The sequence below is a fragment of the Durotheca rogersii genome (genome assembly GCF_024521655.1).
Source record: "Durotheca rogersii strain YMJ 92031201 chromosome Unknown GGS23scaffold_6, whole genome shotgun sequence".
Lineage (NCBI taxonomy): Eukaryota > Fungi > Ascomycota > Sordariomycetes > Xylariales > Xylariaceae > Durotheca > Durotheca rogersii.
Genome location: NW_026251237.1, coordinates 204,853 through 225,782, shown reverse-complemented (window position 1 = coordinate 225,782; position 20,930 = coordinate 204,853). Strand labels below are relative to the sequence as shown.

The following is a 20,930-nucleotide window of genomic DNA, read 5'->3' as shown; positions in this document are numbered from 1 at the left end:
TATGGTATGGCTGTTTTATTCGCAGTCGCCCATCCACCAGGTAAGCAAGTATTAAGAGCATATGTACGTATATTTATGTACCTGTGCGTGTGTGTAGGCTATGGGGAGCCCCTCGGGCGGTGGATTGGCGACGAGAGGTACGAGAGGCCGGCGACAGGTCCGTTTACCAAGTAAGGGGATGGGCGCAAACAGGCGGGGCGGTGGTCCCGGGTCTCGGGCCTAGACTGACGGCGGGCGGGAGCGGGCGGGATTCGCAACACCGCAAATTGCACACACCAAGGTAGGACGGAGAGGGGGGAAGGGGGTGAAAGCTGTTCATGGTAGACTATAGTGGTGGTATAGATTATGATACCCTTACTGACCTACAGAAGGTAGGTTAGGTACCCAAGGTACCTTAGGTTAGGCACGTAATGGAAGGTATGTGGCACTATCCCAAGTGCCGGCGCGCGTTATCCACGGGGTGGGAACCGCGGGCGGCGGACGCAGCGCTCCGTGGCCCGCTTTACGTCATCCATTACTTACGACGATACAGGCAGATCTAAAGGTAGGTATAGGTCCGTTGGGCAGGCACCTAACTTACCTAAGTCAGATCACTATTACCCTCAACTAAATGTCCACCCAGCAGTATACGGGCGTGTATGGCGATTTAGATAGAGCGCGGGTACCTGGAGCAGGTGCCTTGCCTACCTAGGTGCCTATGATCTATGTTCAATCCTTGGTGAGTACCTACGCACCTCCTATAGATGCTAATCCGCTTCCATGTGGCGGGAGGCCAACAAACCCGAGCAGAGAAGCCTGCATTGCGTAGGCGCACTCACACACACTCAGGCACCTACTAAGTAGCCTACCGACCTTAGGTGGATTCCACGTAGGGTGGAGGCGATGAGCATGCACTATGGATCCGAAGTGCGTACATGCATATGTACGGGAAATACCGACCACCTACCTACCCACCTAGGTAGGTACCTAGGCGTGCTACGCAGGTAGGCAATACCTACATGCCGTGTAGGTGCATATCATGCGTAGCATCTTGGCACGAACATGGGGAGATCTGGATATCAAGGACGGGCCAATGGTGAGGGCATGGGGGAGGATGAGGGGTAGATGGCATGTTTCGAACCCTACCTGCGTTAGGAGGTCGCTTAACCAACGGCGCACGAAAACGAAGGAGGGGTAAAATAAATATTAAAAAAGGTCGAAATGTGCACGTGCGAGATCGATCAAAAATACCGGCAGGGGCTAAACTTGCCTCGCCGCCTGGTGTTAAGCGAGGGCCTGGCTGTGAGCGGGAGAGGGACTCGGTGTCTATTCCACTTCTGCTCTCTTTCGCACGAGAACTCGCTTCAGCCGTACCCCATCTAGCCATCTCTTCCGCCCGTAGCACCTAAGGTTGGCTGGGGAATGTAGGCCAGGCAAGTTAGGTAGGTAGGCAGGTAAGGTAGGCACCGCATACCGTACGTAGAGAGCAGCGCAGCGTAGAGTTCAGGCTGCCCCGCCCGCCAGCCACTACCACTACCTAAGCTAGCCTAAGCTAAGCTCGCTGGATGACCTCTGATGACCTCCGGTTTAGGTAGGTAAAGCGGGCAGAGCCAGCGCAGGTAAGGTGGCCAGGTTGGAGGGAGGGGGAGGAGGGGAAGCAGAGCACACGACCCCTCCTCCTCGGAGCTCAGGCGGGCAACCGTATAGCACCGACGACTCGTACCGGAGTACGAACCGGACACCCTCGGGCACACTCGCCCTCACACCCGCGCGGGCGTATAATCCGCCTACCACACATGTACCCACGAGGTAGCCAGCAGCCAGCCAGGAGGTAACTTCGTCGCGCCATGCGCTGGGGACGCTGAGGGCGCTGGGGGAGCGCTGGGACGTAGGTAGCAGGCAGGTAGGGTACCTCTTGCACGCATCACACACAAGATCGCACCCGATGTCCCGGCCTGCCTGATTTTTCACCCTCCCACTTTCCACCCAATTCAAATCACCGCCGAGAAAAAAACCCAACCTCTACAACTCCTTATCCCCTTCACCCAACCTTAACCCTCACCCATCGAGGCGAGGAGCGCAGAGAGGATAGGCAACCTTCCCGACCGATTCGAGATCTAGATTAAGGATATGTCCTGCTAGGTCATATCCTTTTTCCCCCTCGTTGCACGCATCTCCTATTGACTCGACCGTGTCCACAGCTCCGCCTTGCTGAAAGGCGAATCAATTGGCGACACCATGTCGGTCGCCTCCAAGGTATGCCCACACATCCTTCTATCTATCCATCTAGCTATCTATCTACGCACCTGTCCCCATGTAATTACACGCACCCGTGTCGCTCGTGCGCCCTCGCGCTATCGTTGTTCGACATCGCCCGCCGCATCTATGGCTGCACCGGCCTGTATTTCGGAAGAGTCGTTCTCTTGCGACGCCCACTGCGCATCGTATTCTATCCCTTCCCCCCTTCCTCCCCTTTCGTTCCTCTCGCACAGATAGCCGTACCTGCAGCTTTGCGTCGGTTCTTTCGCAAAACTAACTTGGAGATGACCAGAATTTGTTCGACGTCCTCGGTATGCCTCCCCCCCCCCCCTCGTCGGATAACCCGCTCCCCACGGAAGGACGGGGGCAGAAGCAAGAGGAAGAGAGGAGAGGAGATTGTTCTCCCTGAACCGCTGTTAGCTGACCCGGCCCGTCGCCTGCAGGCAACGATGTCGAGGGTGAAGAACCGCCGTCTGGCCCTGTGAAGACGGTCGACAAGATCACCATGCGCAGTTCCAAGCGCAACGTCGAGCCCCAAGCGTCCGCGAAGCCCGCTTTTACCGGCACTGATGCTCGTCGCTCTGGTCCTGGAGGCAACGAGGGAGGTGAGTGTCGCCTGAGAAGACCCCGGCGCGTCCTTCGGTCTAGCGCTTCTCCCCTTCACCCCCGCTCAGCTCGGCTTCGATTTTCCCCGCGCTCGTAGATTGGGCATCGCTAACCTGCTGTTCGCTTAGCTTTCCGCGACCGTAACGCCGGTTCCGCGAACAATCAGCGCAGGCCCACTGATGAGGCCCCTAGAGGAGGTTTCCGAGGCGGTCGCGACGCCCGTGGACGAGGAGGTGAGATCGATTACCACAGCCCTCATCCAGGATGAATTTGTGCTAACTCGGCGTGATAGGCCGTGGTGGCCGATACCCTCGTGACCGTGATGATCGGCATACTAAAGGGGCCCCCAGGTTAGCTTTCCCCGCAAGATTAAAAGCAACGACCGTTATACGTAATCTAACTTGCATCTAGCGGTTCCGAGAAGCAGGCCGCCCAATCTTGGGGCGCCACCGAGGGCGAGGCCGAGCAGAAGGACGAGCAGGCCGGAGAGGAGATCGCGCAGACCGAACTTAAGGAGGCCATCACCGAAGATGCCGAAGCTTCGGCCGCTCTCGCCGAGCCTGAGGACAAGCACGTGGCCTACGCCGACTATCTCGCCCAACAGGCCGAGAAGAAGCTCGCTCTGGCCGAGTCTCTCGATATCCGCAAGCCTAACGAGGGCAGCAAGCTCGATAAGAAATGGGCCACTGCCAAGGCTCTCGTCAAGGATGACGACGACGAGTTTATCGCCGGCTCTGGCGGTAAGGTCAAGCGCGAGCGCGAGCGCAAGGCCAAGCAGCTCGTTGAGATAGACAACCGATATGTTGAGCCCGAACGCCCTCGGGCCGGACGCGGTGGACGCGGCGGTGCCGGCCGTGGTGCTCCTAGGGGCGAGGGCCGCGGTCGTGGTGGCCGTGGGCGAGGCGAGGGCCGAGGTGAAGGTCGCGGCGAAGGCCGCGGCGAGGGTCGTGGCGAAGGCCGCGGTGAGGGTCGCGGCGAAGGTCGCGGTGAAGGCCGCGGTGAATACCGTGGCGAACGTGGCGATCGTAGCGGCCGTGGTGGCGCTCGTGATAATGCCCCATTCAACAGCCAGGACCCCAACGCTTTCCCCAGCCTGGGTGCTTAGGCCCCTGAAACAGCTTCTCTTTAAGCATATGAAGTGTGAGTATGTTAAGTAGGTCGAACTCCGGATGATGCTCTAGGTATCGTCGGGGCCACTTGGGGTCGGTCAACGAGGCTTATTAGTTAGAAGAAGCCTTCTGACTACAAAAATGCTGATGATTAGACGACCTCTCACCTTTCTTTCCTCTGAATAAAAAAAAAGAGTTCTTTTCATGTCCGAGACTTGCTTGGGAGATGGTTCGTCGCCGTTTTATCTCTCGTAACGACCAAACCTTCACAATAATCGAATTACAACTACGTGGCTGGGTGGGATTTCAGTTGTTACCTTCGATTGCTAATTATGTTTCTCTATTTCTACCTGCGGTGATTCGTCCAGGGTAGCACTCTGGGGAACGCCCACTCGTGTCTTGATTTTCCGGGGCAGGTCATCCACGGATCAAACACACGGCTTGGAGTGGAGTGAGACTCTTCAAAGAGCATCAGCGGCTCGTTCGTTTGGCTGGGTGTACTGTTACCCGTCGCTTTGTGCGCGGAACCCTTTAACCAAGGGGGGGCGCATACTGTGTTTTCGCAATGACTATTGTTCGGGGCACTCGTCTTAATCGTTTCGACGATGAACCGGAAAAAATACGATTGTTTGGACTGTTCGGCCGGTATATAAAAGCATGTCGCCCATCGCTCCAAACTGGAGATCGGTTTCTCGGAATCGAGCAGACACAATCGTTTATCCTAACGACGACGACAGGAACATATCGAGATCGAAGTTGAGAAAAGGAGATAGAGAGAGATCACACAAAACACACACATCAGTGTACGATCTATTGGCACCGCATTTTTGATTGACAGGACTAGCCAGGCAGGTTACCTTTTCACTATTTGCTACCGTCATTACACTGAACTAACTACAACCACCCACCATGTCGGGCCAACGATCGTCGCCAGTGGACGCGGGGAACGCCATCGTGGAGGCTATCGCGGGGGCAATCGCAACGGGGCTCGAGAGCCTGTCTATCGACGGCGCCTCGGAGACCCGGGGACGGATTCGGGAACGTAGCGATAACCGCAACGATGGCGATCGCGACAGCAGCCTAAGCGAGTCCAGCGAGTACGACGACCCGATGACCTCGAGCTCGAGCTCGGACTCGGACTCAGGCAGCAACACGCGGCCCGCGGCCGACGGGTTTTCCCCCGAGCTGCTCGAGTTCATCGGGATGTGGGGGACACTGGAGGGCCGGCTGGCGCGCATACGGGCCCACAACCGCGCCGTCTCCGCAGCTGCGGCCGCCATAGGCGAGGAGGAGGAGCTGCGTCGCCAGGGGGCCGACGGGGAGGAGGGGGTCGCGTTTATGGAACCGGCCGGGGACGGCGACGGCGAAGGGGACGACGGCGACGACGACGACGACGACGACGGGCTGATCGCGGGTGCTGACTTGTCCGCCTTCCTCGAGCGCCAGTTCCTGGCCCTGATGCGGGGCGAGGATTTCGTCGTCGTCGAGCGCTCGATCGAGGAGGACTGGCAGGAGGTCAAAGAGGAGGGCAAGGAGATCCAGGAGGGTTGGCAGGAGATCGAATCGGGGGAGGAGGATGGTGGTGAGTGAGCGAGCGAGCGAGTCAAGAGAGAGCAAGCGAAACGGGCAAGTAAGCGGGAAGGAAAAGGGGTAAGCGGACCCTGATACCCCCCTTTCGATTGCGCTTGTTCGTGCTCAGAAGTGAGATCGCAGATAGCTATAGCAATGCCATATTCTGACGAGACAGACTAGACCTGTAGTGCGCGTGTGATTCGCCTTCTGGCTTTCGCCAGTGTGTATAGACAGACAGAACCCCGCCCTAGACTCATTCACACTCTTCGAGAGCGTGTGCGCGCGTCCTGCTGGCGCGGAGGGCTTCTCGCCTTACCTTCCTTACTGGGTAGGCGGCCCGGCTCTCTGACCGCCACACGGCCAACCCCGATCTGGCGAGACAGCTTAAATTGTCTCAATGTTTCTTTCCGTGGCCGTCTACCGCCCGAAGCGGTGCGTCGGGACCGCTCCCGTAGGCGAAACCCCCTACCCCCCTTTTTCTCTTCTGCTGCTTAGGACGTAATCGACCCCTATTTCAGGTCCTATCGGCCCTTCCAAAGCAAGCGCGCGCGCGAGAGAGAGAGAGGCCTACGCCTGACCTTCCCTAACGAGAAAGAGGGGGGACGGCTGGGGTTTCTATTGTCTAAATGAGGAAAAACAGGGGAGAGGGAGGAGACGGTGACGAGAAGGGCACGCCTAAAATTCCCACCCGCTCTTAACAGTCACTGTTATCCGCGGACCAGGCAAATCATAGGCGTAAACGGCACGTATTGTATCGTATTCGCAGGGTACAGCAGAGTACACGACGACGCCGTGAAATCCTAACCCTTAGCCGCCCTGAATATACCCTACTACTATATTTACATATGCAACACATCCGGTTTCCCTTCGTGAAAAAGAATTTTTTTTAAAAAGCTCTTATCGTCTCGTCTCAAGCATATCTAAAGCAAAGGGGTATCGCAGCTTTTGTCTACCTATTATGTTCCGCCGTCCATTACTGAAATCCGGTGAGTGCCGGATCGATGAGCCCCTCGAGCTCATTAGGCTCGATGAGCTGCTTCATCTCCGCCTCGTCCCGGGTCCACTCCTCTTCGTCGTCTCCGGGCCCTGCCGCGCCCAGAGCTCCCGTACCGGCGGTGTCGGCTCCGATCCAGAACTCGCCGTTGTCGCCGTAACTGCCCTCCCAGCCCGTCGTCGTCGCCGTCGTTGCCGGAATCATGGCGTCGAATTCCGCCGGCAGCTCCGGCAGCATCGGGTCCGGCACTGGCGCGGCTCCGACCTGCTCCAGGAGCGCCTGCTCGACGGTGTGCTGGCTCCGTAGGTGAGCCTCGAGCTCGCCGCCGTGGACGAACTTAGCCTTGCAGCCAGACATCGTGCAGGCGAGCGTGCGCCTGGACTTTTCGCCCACGCCCGTCAGATCCCTCATGACATCGGGTGCGGGGCGGGGTTTGGGCGAGGCCCCCTGGACTTGCCCCGGCCGCTCGAGCTTCATATGTACGTATCGGACATGGTTCTCCAAGCTGGCCTTGGTGGAGAAGCTCTCCCCGCAGCCCTCGGACTGCTGCCACAAAACCAGATCTGCTGTGCCGCCTAAGTCAACTTCTCCGCAGACAAAGCGGAGGCAATTGTGGAAGCTTCGCACGTGCATGTTCAGGTTCGACTTCTTTGTGAACATCTTAGTACAGCCCGGCCAGGTGCATCGGACAGTCTTCCGCTCCTCAAGACTTTGCCTTTGTGGGTTCGCGTGTTGTGACTCGATGTGTTGTTCAAGACCTGCTCTGCCGTCACATACCAGCCCACAGAACATACAATTGACATGGGCCTGTTTTATGTGGGCCTGTAGCTGGACCATGGTAGCGAATCCTACCCTCTGCTGTTGCTGATTGCTGCCGTTCTGGTGTGGGTTACATTCTTCGCACCAGAAGCGAAGTTCGCCATGCTCCCGTTCTTGGTGTCTCCTTAGTGCGCCAGCACTATCGAATCCCTCGCCGCAAGGTGTTCCAGATGCGCCTTGCTTAAAGTCGCAAGGAAAGGGGGCCAGGCGAAGATGCTCAGAACGGATATGGCGTTGAAGTGTCTGATGCTTGCGGAAGGACTGGTCACAAGGAGGGTAGTCTCGGCACCGGAATCGCTCCTCGCCTTCATGGACAGCCTGATGTCGTCTGAGACGGGTTGCGGTCATGAAGCTCTTGCCACAGTTGGGTTGAGTGCAGATATGGTCCCTCACGCTGGTGTGAGAACCCTTGATGTGCTGCCTGAGATGCTTCTCCTCGATGTAGTCTTTGTCGCAGCCAGGGACGGTACACTTGAAGGGCCGTTCCTTGTTGTGAGACCGCAAGTGAGCAGCAAGTCGAGCCGGCCGGTTAAATGTCTTCAGGCAATCTGGAAATGTACATCTGATCGTCTTGAGGTCGGAGGGGAACTTGCGCGACGGTGATAGAGGGGTTAGCGGAGTATGGTTTGCTGCAGCTGGGATGGTCGGAGCATATTGCGACTCCTCGTCAGAAAGATCGTCTTCAGCCTGGCTCGACTCATAGTTATAATCGTCTAGCACGCCAAAATTGTGGATCAGTAACTAGCAAGCAGCAGTTGGGCAGAGGGGGGCAGGAATAATGGTGGATGACCTTACCATGGATAGGACTCGAGTCTTCAGAACGGCCCCTCTTGGGCTCAGGCAGACCGAGGCTGCCAGCCTCTTCTGCCGTCTTCCTCTTCATTATTGTACGTGGTAGCTATAAAACATGTTAAGCTGGCCACAACAGAGGGAAGAGAACCTAGCCGTCGGCAGGTTGAAGACGGATGCTAAGTGTAGGTAGTGTAAGCAAAGAATAAAAAAAAAAAAGGTGTGCCGAGTCAGTGCATTGAATTCTTATCGATAAACCACGTAGCCGCATAGGTACTAAGTACTTATAGTCCATTTTTGTTTACAAACTAAACCCTATGCGGTTAGCGACACACTGTACCTGCATTCTACCCGTTTCGAGCCAAGTACCTATGTACCGTGTATGTACATTTGCGTTCTCTAGATCTAGGTGGATTACATAAGGCAGGCTAAGTGGCCAAAGCGCAGCCAATCCTCGCCGCTCCCGTCTCTGGCCTCAATAAAGAATTCTTCTCCCATTTAATTTTTTTCCCATTCCATTCCCGGAGTCTCCCACCTTCAACCAACCGCATCAGCCCCCGGAAACACAGAAATCGTCATCTCCAGTCCCTCCAGCCTTCGATTCACTGTTGATTGTTGATAGCCAACATGTCTGAATACGGCGATGATGGAGATGTTGGAGGGCCGTGAGTTGCTCCCTTTCTACCTCGCTGGGCGCGAGTGAGGTGGCTTTTTCTGGTCGCGTCAACATCCTGACACGCGTCGCAGGGAGGAGCCCATGTACGAGGACGAAGAACCTTTCGACGACGAACTCGACCCCGAAGTCCCCGAAGGCGAAGACGAGGAATTCAATCGACGAGGTGCCGAGGAAGAGGAAAACGTCATCATCTCTGGCGACGCTTCCACTTCGGCCAATCGAGGCAAGGCTCCGGCCACCAAGTCGCTCAAGGACAAGAAGATCCCCAACGAGGAGCGCGCCACCACGCCCTACATGACCAAGTACGAGCGAGCACGTGTCCTGGGCACTCGGGCACTGCAGATCAGGTAGAGCTACACACGGCACAGCGCGGAGCGGAGATGCGGATCTGGGTTGGCTAGGTGACTAACCGAGTGTCGCACAGTATGAATGCGCCCGTCCTCGTTGACCTGGAAGGCGAGTCAGACCCGCTCCAGATTGCTATCAAGGAGCTGCGCGAGAAGAAGATCCCCATGATTGTCCGCCGCTATATGCCCGACGGCTAGTATGTCCACCTGCTCTCTCCCTGCTCCTTACCGTCCCCAAGCCCCCACCGGGACTAATGGTTATGCAGCTACGAGGATTGGACATGTGAGGAGCTGCTCCAGTGAAGAACGAACCTCGAGCACGAAGCTCGATACGTCACAAAGACCCTGCATATTGGGCCGTCCTTGGTGTTGCCGCGGGTAATATGACGGCGGAGGGGCAAGTTTTACTTGATAATGTTTAGGCAGGCGTGCATTGAGCGTGGAGTTGTGGCTGCTTTTCGGAATATACCAGAATCACCGAGGTGGAAGTTCCGCACAGCCGCGTACTGCGCCATGAATGTGAGAGCAGTCGCGTCGGCCGCGTGGTAACCAGCCGCCTCGCTTTGCGGCCGCTGGCTGTTCGCGATGCTCTCTGCACAAAAACCAGCGATCCTAAGGCTGAGTCTCATCTGCACTATGTGGGCTCAGGCTGAGAAAGAGGAGACTGGAAGCAGTAAGCGCGGCTCCCTCGGCGCGGTCAGCGTGGTCAGCGGTGAATAGCGACTTTGACTAAAACTTGTGCATGCTCGGCTCTGCGTTTGCGGACTTGTTGGTTAAATGGATGCCTAAGCCGTCGCACTGATATCCGATGACCCCAGAGAGTGGAGCATGAGGAGATATCTTGCCAGGACTCGGCTCCCTTGTTTTCCCCGGTCGGCGCTGTGACTCCGCACATACTGCTGCTGGGAGGGCTCAGACTCGTTCAGGGGACCACGGCAACTTGTAACCCAAAATACGCAGTATAGAAAATATTATATATATGTAGCGTTCTCAGACAGCCTGACGGCACATGATTGGCAAATGGCGGTGGGCAGCTCGTATTGCGATGCAATGGGGAAGCGGACTCGACAAAAACAGAAGGGCATCCCAATGCGGTGCAACTATATAGTGATGTAGGCGGATACAACGTAGCAGTGTAGGGTGCCTCTTGGTCCGGTAGGTAGGATTCCAGCCGGCGGACCAATCCGCCAGCATCGTGCGCATCTTGCCGACGTGCCAACCGTTCGGGCCTACCCGTCGACCATTCATGCAGCCTCAGTTCGTGTTCCCTTCTCGAGGTGGCAGGACCCGCCTAACGTCAGAAGGGCTGAGTGCGAGAGATATCGAAAGACCGCATCGCCGGATACGAAGTATGACGCTTTGCCCTGCCTTCGTCGCCCTGGGTGTGCAGGCCCATGTGCTATCGGCATCCCAACTGCCGGCAGTATTATTATACACACGTATGCCTATTGCGCCGGAGGCCTAGGCGGGCTCGTTAGAATCACCAGAGGAGACACGTGCATCGTAACCTGCCCCTGGAGTAGAGTGACAGGATCCCTGGGAAGCCGAAGAGCATGCAGGTATGCAGCGACCCTCAGCCACACTGGTCACAAGGCGGTAGTTAGTGGTTCCAACACCATGTTACCTCTTTGATCGTGTAGAACGATGCTCGTTTGACGAGTCTCCTTCGTAGGGCCAGCCTGCCTCCGATGCTCCGTCCTGGAGTTATCGCCTCTGCGTGTATATAGGCTTACGTGTAGGACTAGCAGTACAGTGTGGTGGAGTGCCGGGAACTAGGTAGACAAAGATAGCCAACAGGTAAAAACCACTCAGCCAAGCTGTCTCACGCGCCGATTTATTCTGAGGCACACCAACTCGACCGACCGACCCTTCACGAACCGGGGAATCTAACCAGGCCAGACTTACGGAAGGCAACGTGAACTCGGATCTAGGCGAAGCTGTACTGTCGATCAACTCGCCAGCATCCAACCGAGACCGACCCGGGCACCCCACAGCTGCGATTGCTTCGTTCCCTCTATTATTTGCCCACCACCGCTGGTCCCCGTACCTCCCTTCATCGTCTCCCTATATAAGGAAGGGCAGGCAGACCCGAACGTCCTTTCTGCTTCCCGCCTCTATCCACGTCTTCACGGCCAGACGGCAACAGTAAAACACCTCGCCTCATCCACACAACATATTTCTCAAGACACCTTAGCGCCGGAACAAGTTCCAACCCACTCACCACCATGAAGCTCCTATCGGCTGTTACCGGCATAATTGCGACCGCGAGCTGCGTCGCTGCGCATCCGGTAGAGAAAAGAGAGGTCGGAGGCGTAAGTCATGCCTCGCATCTGGGTACTGCTTCACTAGCATACGAGGCACGGGTTTGCTGACAACTAGTTACGTCCGTAGATCCTGATCTGCCAGGGCGCCTACGGCACGGGCCCGTGCCACCATGAGGTCTACGCCATGAGGACCTGCTACGAGCTGCCCGAGGGCTTCGCGCAGGATACCAAGACCTTTGCACCGGACGACGATAGCTTCTTCTGTTGGCCGAGAGCGTAAGTCCACCCGCATCCCGCATCACGTCCCACGCCGCCCCAAAGAGTGCATTTTCCCTGGATGAAGCAAACACATGCTGATCTCTCCGAATAGGGGCACATGCGCGGATATCTGCAGATCGCCCACGGGTTGCACTTTCGATATCCTGAGCTTCTACAACCCCGCCATATGGGACCTGTCGACCATCAAGTGGGATACCATACTCGGGTCGTTCAACTGCGAGCTGAACCGGACGTCGACGACGGCATAAGGGCCGGCGCGGGCAGAGAGAAGGAATCGAGTTCGGCGTGTCGACAAGTAATCGTAATGGGAAAAGAATCGATGATACCAACGGCCTGCGCAATCCGATATGAGCTGGCGTGCATGAGATACGAAGGTAGCCGGGGTATGGTTCGAAGCAAGAAAGAAAGGGGGCTAGAAATATTGCGTGGCATATTTATCGCATACAGGTAGAAAGCCCCTTACATAGAGAAAACAGCCTCATCCTCAGTACTCGTTGGACCGAACCTTGCGTGCATTGGATTCAAGTCAGACACCTTTTAGTGGGAGCTGCACAGGTACTTAAGGCCCAGGTACATAAGGTACCTACGGGTGTACACGAACCATCGAGTTCGTAGAAGGAAAGAATAGGCTAGGCAGAACTGCCCGTATGCCGTTATGCAAATCAGATCCATCCAATTGACAAACTCAAGCCGACACGACGGGGAACTTGCCAGTAAGGTAAACGCAACATGCGAGTAACGAGGCATTCCGGAGGCGCGTCGGCGTTCGGAGTTGTTGTTGGCATTGGACGGCTGCGACGAGCTGCCAATGACGTCGCTCCGGGCCGGCACAGTGTGGGGTAGCGAAGGTTGTTAGGCGGATCGACAAGTCGAAAAACTGCCGGGATGAGGGGCTTCGAGGGGCTGCTCTTTTACCTAAATACCTCCCCCTAAGCCGAGTAGGAGTAGCGGTAGGGGCAGTAGCAGCGATGCCTAGGTAAGTAGTAAAGGGGGGAGGAAGGGAGAAAAAAGGGGAGGTGTGTCGATTAGAAAATGCGGGAGATGGGATGCCTCTAGCCAGGCTTAGCCGGTTTTCCTACTACTAACATCCTTCTCGTCGTAAACCACAGATCGGAGACATACTTGCTTCCTTACAACCACCAAGTCAGCTCCCTATCGGCCAATTCCATACGCAAAATACCTGCCAGCACCGACAGGTCTATCTAGGTATTTCCGTCGAGATACACCTTATCCGCTTCCCATCTTCTCGCACGCCCCCACCTCCACAGACGCCAAGATGGCCTTCGAGACCAGAGCCACCATCACCACCTTCGGCGGCAAGCTGCTGAAGCTGACCCACCAGTCCGCCGCCACCGGCACCCCGATGAACGTGAACCTGTACCTGCCGCCGGCCGCGGTGTCGGGCGGCGCCAAGGTGCCGGTGCTGATCTACCTGTCGGGGCTGACGTGCACGCCGGAGAACTGCTCGGAGAAGGGCTTCTTCCAGGCGGCCGCGGCGCGGCGCGGCATCGCGGTCGTGTACCCGGATACGTCGCCGCGGGGGCTCGGCCTGCCAGGCGAGACGGAGAGCTGGGACTTCGGCGCGGGCGCCGGGTTCTACGTCGACGCGACGCGCGAGCCGTGGCGGCCGCACTACCGCATGGAGACGTACGTGGCGTCGGAGCTGCCGGCGGCGCTGTTCGCCGCCTTCGCCGCCCAGCTCGACGGGTCGCGCGTCAGCATCACCGGCCACAGCATGGGCGGCCACGGCGCCCTGACCCTCTACCTCAAGCACCCCGGCCAGTACCGCAGCGTCAGCGCCTTCGCCCCCATCGCCAACCCCTCCCGCTGCCCCTGGGGCGAGAAGGCCTTCGCCGGTTACCTTGGCGACGACCGCGACGCCTGGAAGCGCCACGACGCCACCGAGCTCGTCAAGGGTTGGCAGGGCGGCGACCTCCGCGCCCTCGTCGACGTCGGCACCGGCGACAACTTCTACAAGCAGGGCCAGCTGCTGCCCGAGAACTTCGAGAAGGCCGTCAAGGAGGCCGGCGTCCAGGGGCTGACCCTGCGTTACCAGCCTGTGAGTTTCCCTCCTTCCCTTCCCTCGCCCGTGCACCGCTGCATGCGATGAGTCAACCCCACGAGCCAAACTACTCACCGAATGGGATCCCCGAAGCGAGATGTCGAACAGGCCGCTGACGTGCTGCGCAGGACTACGACCACTCGTACTACTTCATGTCGACCTTCGCCCAGGACCACGTCGACCACGCCGCCAAGTACCTCTTCGAGTAGGGCGGGGGGCACTTCGAAGCGGGGTGGGGGTGGGGGGGGGTGGTGTTAGGTACGATGCTCAAGCAGGTCGGAGACGCAAAAGAAGAGAAAAATAGGACAAAACACATAGGAAATTCGTGCTGCCCTCGCGCAGGGAGGAAAGGGAGCGCGTGCGCAGGATAAATATGTAGGGAGGGAGGATATGGCAACACGTCCAGTCCATCGCGCATGATGGCTTCTTTCATTTGTCGCCCCGCCCCCTCGCCGCGGCACAAGGGTAAACTTGCCCGAGGGGCCCCGCGGGAGAGAAGTAGGAGTCGAATGTAGTCCACATCTCGTGTACTGCTAGACACCGGACATGACGGCGGCAGCAGAACTATCGACGTAGGGAGCCAGCGAGGGGGGGGGGGGGGACAACTGAATATACACGCTGCGCAAACCCATCTCGTTTCTTGTTCTTTTTGTTCTTTTTTTTTTTAAATCACACAACATGTAAACACCTCCTAGGGAACAGACACACAACCGAGATGTACTAAAGCTAGGTTTCCCCCCAGACAGACCCGTGTGTCGAATATCCGGAGGGGCGATCGTTAGAGCGCGAGGAGAAGAGTATACAAAACGTGGTGGTCATTCATTTACATTACGTGATGGTATATATCGGGCTATGTAACACTCGTAGGTTTCGCAGTCGCGGTTGCGGATATCTTTGAACGTGAACGGGACAAGAATGACAAAAAAATAAGCACGTAACCCTCTGCCACCCCATCCCCAGCCTGGCCTGCTTTGCCTGCCCCGTTTGACTAGGTAGGGTAGATAACCCCGTCAGGTCTGGACCTCCTCCTCTTCTTTCTTCCTCGCCCTCTCGTGTCCTCCTACTCTACACCCGCTTCCTTCTCCCGCGTTGTGTGTACTTCGTTCGCTCGTTCGCTCGTTCGTTCCGCCCTTCGGCTCCCCCCCTTTCTATCCTTCTCCTTAAGGGGAGAGAGACGCCGCCAACCCGATTAGGCCGATTGGGGGGGGGGCTAGCTGATCCTCTTCTCCGCGCTCGGGCCGGGCCCGGCGATCGATCCGTCCTTTTCGAGCTTGTTCTTGGCCTCGGCATCGGCCTCGCGCCGTATGCGGTGGAAGGCGAGCTTCTCAAACCGGCTCATGCCCTTCCACCAGTGTTGCCCGGCCTCGTGCTCACTGATGCGCTCGACGAGCTCCGATACCCGCAGCCGCACCTCCCGATCCTTGTGGAACAGGCCCAGCGCGATGTAGAACAGACCCGCGTGCGATTCGGGCGCCACTGACAGCAGCAGGTTGATCTCGTCGTACGAGTGCACGTACTTGGCCAACGCCAGGTACACCTCCCGGCTCTGTGACGGGCTTAGCCGCTGCGACCGTAACCGGTCGTGCATGTGGTGCAGGTCCAGCCCTTTCAGCGGCCGCACAGTGTACAGTTTCGCGAGATCCTATTTTTTTTGTCCCGTCAGTAAGTAAAATAAAGGATTCAACAGCCACCAGCCGAGCGCGCGATCCTACCTGGATATAGCTGTAGTAGCTTCGGGTATTCCTCCAACCCTCGATCCTGCACACGTTACCGGCGAGCTCCTTCTGTTTGGCATTCTCGTCTGGCCATACGTATCCGTGTCCACCCGTGACAGTTTCGTACTCGTCGCCTCCGATATACAAGGCGCTAGCACCGTAAACGCTCTCCTCAAAGGCGGCAGCTATTCGTGTGAACTTGACGACCCAGTCTCGCCACTTGGCGCGGATAACCCGCTCGCCGCGTCTGGCCGTAATGCTTTTGATTATGTCGTTCATGAACACCATGTCGCCGGTCGGATCCGTGACCGCGTGGGACGAACTGCCAACCATGTTGGCAAAATTTGGGTTCTGCTGTTGGAAGTAGACCAATCCCTCCGTTATTTGCGCGGACTCGATTTTGCTACTGATCGTCATCTTACCGGAAGCTAGATCGCAAAGCAGGTCCCACCACTCCGGATGGTTCTCGAATGTCGGGTTCGTCACTCCGGCGATGAACCCGGGGACCTTGAGCAGATCGTCAACCTTGGTGAGATCGGTGTACGGGAATGCATGTCTCGTAAATCCCTGTAATATGCCTCCCGACGCGAGGGCGCATGCCGCCAGCACCGCCTCCGCGACCTCGCCCGACGGCATGTTGTGTCCGACAAAGATAATCCTCTTCTGGGTGAGGAGCGCATTAGCGAGTACTATTATGGGGTGAGTCCCGGCGCCACTTGTCGTCAGGTGGGGGTGTTGGATGGGAAACTGTTGGATAGCTTTCTGGTCCGAAAAGATCTGAATCAACTTGATTAGAGAGAAATCCCCGACGGTCTCGGGCATAATCGCCGTCGGGATCTTGACAGGAATTGGTATGCCCTTGTACATGACCCTGCTCTCAAATTCGTGAGTATCTCGGGGAACCGAATACGCAGATTGCCCTTCGACGTGGGCTTTAGTGCCCGCGCGGGATATGCCCTGCGATCTCGGGGGGCTTTTGCTGGCGTCTAACGGCTCACTGGCGGTCACGCCCTCGCTCTTGTCCTCGGCAATGCGCATCTCGATCATCCTCTCGAATTTCTCGACGAAGAGATCTGCATTATTACTAGCTTGCAGGAGGTGCCTCTCGAGGAGGCTCAGCCTTGGCATGAGGGAAAGATCCATATTATTGACAGCCTCATAGAGTAACGCTAACGTCCCCGGCACGGGCGATTTATAGTATTCCTCGAGCGCAAGCAATAGGAGGGGCTACAAGAATCAGTGAGCCGGAGGAGAAAAACATCTGAGGGGGGTATGCGACCAACCTTGTAGATGTGCAAAAACGGGTGCCGCGTACATATGGCCATGGCCTTGACTACGGCACCCCTTTTTACGGATTTGTCGTGTTTGGTGTAGACCAGATTCAGTACGTATATCAACGGGGGTCCCTCGCCACCCTCCGGCTCGGAATCGGTCGAGGAGTCAGAGTCGTCCAGGTCGTCATCCTCGTCATCCTCGTCCTTGCTCCCCTCGTCGTTCGTGTCATCGCCATCGTTGGCGTTCTTGGCGGCCTTCTCCCGTTTTTCCTTTCTCCGCCGCCGTCGCTCGTCCTTGTCCTTGCGCTCTTCGTCATCCTCCTCTTGGCTCGTGTCCTTGTGCAAGAAGAAGATGGTCCAATCCTGGGTGCGCGAATGGGCCTGGTCCGGCAGCATGAGCTCGGCCAACATATGCTCGTCTCCGGTTATCGCGACGGGATACTGATGCTCCATGACGGGGCCGCGGTCGATGTCGAAGGAGGCGACGAGGATGTACTCGACATGGTTCTCAGTGGACTCGCGCGGATACTGGGAGCGCAGCTTCCTCGAGGACTGGGCATTGGGATTAGGAGGGCGCTTTGGGGCGGAGAGAGAGGAGTGCTGGGAAGACGCGGCGGTGCGGCTCCCGAGCGACGAGGTCTTGGACTTGGAACTGGGGTCGGAGGTGCGGTCGACGTCGACCGTGGGAGGCTGAGGGGATCGTGGAGGCCGCGAGCTGTGAGACATCTGGGAGACGGAGCGGGAGGAGAGAAAAGAGGTGAGAGAGGAGCGGTGGTGGCCGGCGGTGCCATTGGAGAGGGATTGACTAGTGTTCGTTCGCGAAAGATAGGGGAACGCCATTTGGGCCGATGCCATTTAGCGGCCGAATATCGTGGCTTGGTGTGATCGTCGCGGCTGACCGATCCGCCGCGCGTGGATCCCCGCGAGCCGGACACCTGGCTGACGATAAGAGCGTCGTCTATAGAAGGTGGGATGTGGCAATTCTCCCGAGCGCACGCGAGAGAGAGAAGAGTCTAGCCGATCTCGACTCGATTGGAATTCGGCTACCCGTTGTGGGGGTGGTTCGATCAGCGCCGCGCCTGTGCCCTTCGCATACTCGCATCCAACGAGATACCGCCGCAAGGGACTCGACCGGGCCGAGCAAAGTCGGGAATTCGATCAGGAAGCGAGCAGTGTCGGCGATGGAGATGAGAAGAGGAAGTGGGAGGACATGGAGGAGCAGACGGAGGCCGCGACATGGTCTGCTACACGGCCATCGCTTCGGTATTGCCTAAACTTAAGTGTGAGTTGGTGAGCCAAGCACCTCGAGCATCTTCGGCGGGCGCGAAAAGGGTCTGGTGTGTGTGCCTGTCCGTCTCGTCTGTATTGTTCCGACTAGCAGGGGGAGTAGGGGGAGGAGGAGGAGAGGAGGGATTGGGAAAGGGACGCTTGGAGGGAGCGAGGTACAAAAGATGAGGAAACCTGCTGTGTCGGGAGTATGTACGTACAGCGTATGCAGATGTAACTTGGTAAATGCGCATGTACATGTACAGTGTGCCCAGTATATGCGCGAGTGTGAGGGCGAGAGTGAGACGTACAGGTATCTAGGTACCTAACCTACCTCCTACCTAACGTATTGTACATATGTATAATGCTAGAAACTGGAGTCCGGGGGTGGAAATCCACTAAGATGTAGGGGGGGGGGAGACCGAAACCCCCAAAAGAAACAAAACTGATAGGTTGAGGGCCAGAAGAGGCATGGAAAGAAACATTTGCGTGTCAAATCAGACCCTGGACCCGAAATGGAACGGGATGGGATTCTGCGAAAACCCCCCCTGGATTCCCTAATCGCCGTCCTCAGAGCCAATAGTCAGCCAGCACCGCCCGATCGAGAACGGCTTGCACTCATAGGTGAGACCTCCCAAAGAGAGCATCAGCACGTTACGCTGACCATCCATCCAGGCGCACCGCCGCATAACAAGCACATCCTATAGGTAAATAGGTAGGCACCTCCTTGCCTCCTACATTGGGGGCGCGCCCCTTCTTCCACGCTATACGCTGAACTTGTTGTCCGCCGGTGGGTGGAGCGGTGTCTACTAGGCCCAACCCGCCTTACCTTGTAATGTGCCTAACCTGATGTATTCATATAGAGGGCGCATTGTGCCGACTTATCGTGAGCATGGATGAAGGTGGTCTGGTGCGGGATGCTAGCGCTCTCCACGGCGTAACCTGTATGTACGTGCAATTATCTGCTGTTCGAACCCCTTGGTGGCTGTTCTGGAATGGATCCTTCGCAATTCCCACGTTACAGGTGGAGGAGAGAAGTGATGCCTGTATGTACTTACTCAGGCCTGCCTGGCTCGTCGACCTACCTTACTTACATACCTGCCTACCACATACCTATGCAGGTGTGTAGTATAGTAGATGGAATGCCCGTAGGTAGGTAGGTAGGTACCTACCTAGCATCCTTGCTATAAATACCCTCCCCTAATGCCCGAGCACCCAATGATGATGCACCCTGCGTAGGGGGGCAACGTGTAGGTACATCTTCTGTATCTTAGATACCTACGTAGTATAGTGAAAAGAAAAGAGAAAAAAAAATAGGGGGGCACGGCGCTTATTTCCCCCGGCGATTCAGGCTGATGGAACAGCTGTGAGACATCAATGGTTGCTGCATCCAAGGAAAGCCGACGCCACCTGTGTACGCCCAGCCTTCAGAAGACGGGGAAAGGAAGCCTTTTAGTTGGAAAGCTACACGTGCCCAACCACTCCCGCAATTGGGGGACCGATAGCTCAGTGGTAGAGGTAAGGATACCCGATGGGTCGGAGCTTGTTCTTGCGCAACGAGAACTAATAATCGTTCCAGCGCAGGATTGCAGTCCACATACTTGCTGTCATCCCGAGGTCGCGCGTTCGATCCGCGCTCGGTCCTGGGTTCGCAGGATACGCGAATTCCTTTTTTTCCTTCTTCCTCCCGTCTCGTGTCTCTCGACTTACGATGTCGTATCGCGACTCTCGACCCCTATTTTAAGAGCTGTATTTCATCCCCGCACGCTACGGCACACCCGTATTTATCTACCCTGCCTCGTGTAGAGGCAGGAGGTATATGTCGATGTAGGTAAGTATGCATACAAAAGGGTACGCATTGAGTTGTCGCAACACCACCCCCGACCCGGACGGGCCGGCGTAAAGCCACACCACTATCATCAGAACTTTATCTGCGCACCGCTCTCGCCACATCCTGGGATCATCCATGCAATACCGCTCTCGATAAGCCCTAACCACCGTCTTGGATTCCCCCTTTTTTCAATGAGAGGGTCACCATACCGAATAGTCGGATATTCAAAGTCGTATTGGCCCCTAGGCATTCTCTAGATACGCTTTGTTTCAGTGGCCTCGATAATGAAGAAGAAGGAAACCGATTGGATGCGTAGCTCTACAATGGCACCCATTCATCCATTTACGAAAGACGAGGAGATCCGGGGTTGAAACAACCGCACATACCAACCTACCGTCTTTCCTCTCTATCAACACCATGCCTAAACGCAGAAGCGCTATTACAGGGGTCTGAATGTATCGATAGTAGTAACTAGAAACGAAAACCTCCTAGTTCGCCCGCCAACGCCGGGGGTTATAGTTGTACGTGCATGCAGGTAGTCAGGGCTGAGCATCGATAGTAGACATGCTAGTTTCAGGCCACAGAGCGACAGAACCGCATAAGCCTACGGAACACGGTGTGCAGCGATTCAGAGCTAGCAACGTAGCCTCGCTTGCAACGGAGCAGAGAGGCGTCACCGACCTCAGGCAACCCGCTACTAGCCGGCGCTCGAATTAAAATGCTACAGGTTCAACTCCGAAAAAATAAAGGAAGAAAAGAAAAGAAAGGGGGGTTGGCCCATGGAAACCCGAAGCAGGGAGGTAATGAATGGGTTCTATAATGCTCTGTCTGGTGATCTCAATGGACCTCCGCCAGGGGTCAATTCATGCTTTAAATTAGGCATCACGCCTATCCCTAGAGATATGGTATCAATAGAAGTTTGCAACGTAGAAAGTCGACCAAGGCAATAACCCCTCTTGAAGAAGCCGACTCCTACCGTCGGCGACGCCATTTTGCCGACAGAAATTCCGACACAAGAAAGGATGTAGGGCTAAAATGTACCCAAATCTCAGAATTACTCGGTAGAAAATCTGCATTGGCGGCTGTCTA

General features: G+C 56.6%; 7 protein-coding genes and 1 non-coding gene across 8 annotated transcripts; 6 read left to right on the top strand and 2 right to left on the bottom strand.

Annotated features, from left to right (window-relative positions):
- Positions 1-2,217: 2,217 nt before the first annotated feature.
- Positions 2,218-3,949, top strand: GGS23DRAFT_595241 (uncharacterized protein; the record flags this gene model as incomplete). The annotated part of the gene is made up of 6 exons (XM_051518279.1): positions 2,218-2,235; positions 2,531-2,549; positions 2,682-2,843; positions 2,973-3,077; positions 3,137-3,194; positions 3,256-3,949. The coding sequence occupies 6 exons, from the start codon at positions 2,218-2,220 to the stop codon at positions 3,947-3,949; spliced, it is 1,056 nt and encodes a 351-aa protein (XP_051373219.1).
- Positions 3,950-4,822: 873 nt separating this feature from the next.
- GGS23DRAFT_449824 (uncharacterized protein) lies at positions 4,823-6,120 on the top strand. The gene has a single exon (XM_051514013.1). It carries the CDS (start codon positions 4,863-4,865, stop codon positions 5,541-5,543), a length of 681 nt encoding a protein of 226 aa, XP_051373218.1. The 5' UTR covers positions 4,823-4,862; the 3' UTR covers positions 5,544-6,120.
- Positions 6,121-6,259: 139 nt separating this feature from the next.
- On the bottom strand, positions 6,260-8,346 carry GGS23DRAFT_560508 (uncharacterized protein). The gene is made up of 2 exons (XM_051515893.1): positions 8,134-8,346; positions 6,260-8,051 (listed from the first exon to the last, which is right to left on the bottom strand). The coding sequence occupies exons 1-2, from the start codon at positions 8,219-8,221 to the stop codon at positions 6,499-6,501; spliced, it is 1,641 nt and encodes a 546-aa protein (XP_051373217.1). The 5' UTR covers positions 8,222-8,346; the 3' UTR covers positions 6,260-6,498.
- A 408-nt stretch (positions 8,347-8,754) lies between these two features.
- On the top strand, positions 8,755-9,453 carry GGS23DRAFT_595238 (RNA polymerase Rpb6; the record flags this gene model as incomplete). The annotated part of the gene is made up of 4 exons (XM_051518278.1): positions 8,755-8,792; positions 8,875-9,105; positions 9,228-9,347; positions 9,417-9,453. 4 exons carry the CDS (start codon positions 8,755-8,757, stop codon positions 9,451-9,453), a joined length of 426 nt encoding a protein of 141 aa, XP_051373216.1.
- Positions 9,454-11,054: 1,601 nt separating this feature from the next.
- On the top strand, positions 11,055-12,109 carry GGS23DRAFT_449765 (uncharacterized protein). The gene is made up of 4 exons (XM_051514012.1): positions 11,055-11,295; positions 11,345-11,462; positions 11,542-11,690; positions 11,785-12,109. Exons 2-4 carry the CDS (start codon positions 11,376-11,378, stop codon positions 11,939-11,941), a joined length of 393 nt encoding a protein of 130 aa, XP_051373215.1. The 5' UTR covers positions 11,055-11,295; positions 11,345-11,375; the 3' UTR covers positions 11,942-12,109.
- Positions 12,110-12,446: 337 nt separating this feature from the next.
- GGS23DRAFT_560497 (putative esterase) lies at positions 12,447-13,984 on the top strand. The gene is made up of 2 exons (XM_051515892.1): positions 12,447-13,752; positions 13,884-13,984. The coding sequence occupies exons 1-2, from the start codon at positions 12,970-12,972 to the stop codon at positions 13,962-13,964; spliced, it is 864 nt and encodes a 287-aa protein (XP_051373214.1). The 5' UTR covers positions 12,447-12,969; the 3' UTR covers positions 13,965-13,984.
- Positions 13,985-14,561: 577 nt separating this feature from the next.
- On the bottom strand, positions 14,562-18,228 carry GGS23DRAFT_560496 (spindle pole body interacting protein). The gene is made up of 3 exons (XM_051515891.1): positions 16,754-18,228; positions 15,468-16,697; positions 14,562-15,397 (listed from the first exon to the last, which is right to left on the bottom strand). The coding sequence occupies exons 1-3, from the start codon at positions 17,597-17,599 to the stop codon at positions 14,966-14,968; spliced, it is 2,508 nt and encodes an 835-aa protein (XP_051373213.1). The 5' UTR covers positions 17,600-18,228; the 3' UTR covers positions 14,562-14,965.
- Positions 18,229-19,505: 1,277 nt separating this feature from the next.
- On the top strand, positions 19,506-19,655 carry GGS23DRAFT_t37. The gene is made up of 2 exons: positions 19,506-19,540; positions 19,620-19,655. It is a non-coding gene; the product is annotated as a tRNA-Gly (tRNA).
- Positions 19,656-20,930: the final 1,275 nt, after the last annotated feature.

Coding starts and splice junctions, on each gene's coding strand:
- GGS23DRAFT_560496 (XM_051515891.1), bottom strand. CDS start 17,599: ATGGCATCGGCCCAAATGGCGTTCCCCTATCTTTCGCGAACGAACACT. Junction 16,698..16,753: donor CGTTTTTGCACATCTACAAG/GTTGGTCGCATA, acceptor TGATTCTTGTAG/CCCCTCCTATTGCTTGCGCT. Junction 15,398..15,467: donor GCTACTACAGCTATATCCAG/GTAGGATCGCGC, acceptor CAAAAAAAATAG/GATCTCGCGAAACTGTACAC.
- GGS23DRAFT_449765 (XM_051514012.1), top strand. CDS start 11,376: ATGAAGCTCCTATCGGCTGTTACCGGCATAATTGCGACCGCGAGCTGC. Junction 11,463..11,541: donor AGAAAAGAGAGGTCGGAGGC/GTAAGTCATGCC, acceptor TTACGTCCGTAG/ATCCTGATCTGCCAGGGCGC. Junction 11,691..11,784: donor TTCTTCTGTTGGCCGAGAGC/GTAAGTCCACCC, acceptor CTCTCCGAATAG/GGGCACATGCGCGGATATCT.
- GGS23DRAFT_560508 (XM_051515893.1), bottom strand. CDS start 8,221: ATGAAGAGGAAGACGGCAGAAGAGGCTGGCAGCCTCGGTCTGCCTGAG. Junction 8,052..8,133: donor AGACTCGAGTCCTATCCATG/GTAAGGTCATCC, acceptor TTGGCGTGCTAG/ACGATTATAACTATGAGTCG.
- GGS23DRAFT_560497 (XM_051515892.1), top strand. CDS start 12,970: ATGGCCTTCGAGACCAGAGCCACCATCACCACCTTCGGCGGCAAGCTG. Junction 13,753..13,883: donor TGACCCTGCGTTACCAGCCT/GTGAGTTTCCCT, acceptor CGTGCTGCGCAG/GACTACGACCACTCGTACTA.
- GGS23DRAFT_449824 (XM_051514013.1), top strand. CDS start 4,863: ATGTCGGGCCAACGATCGTCGCCAGTGGACGCGGGGAACGCCATCGTG.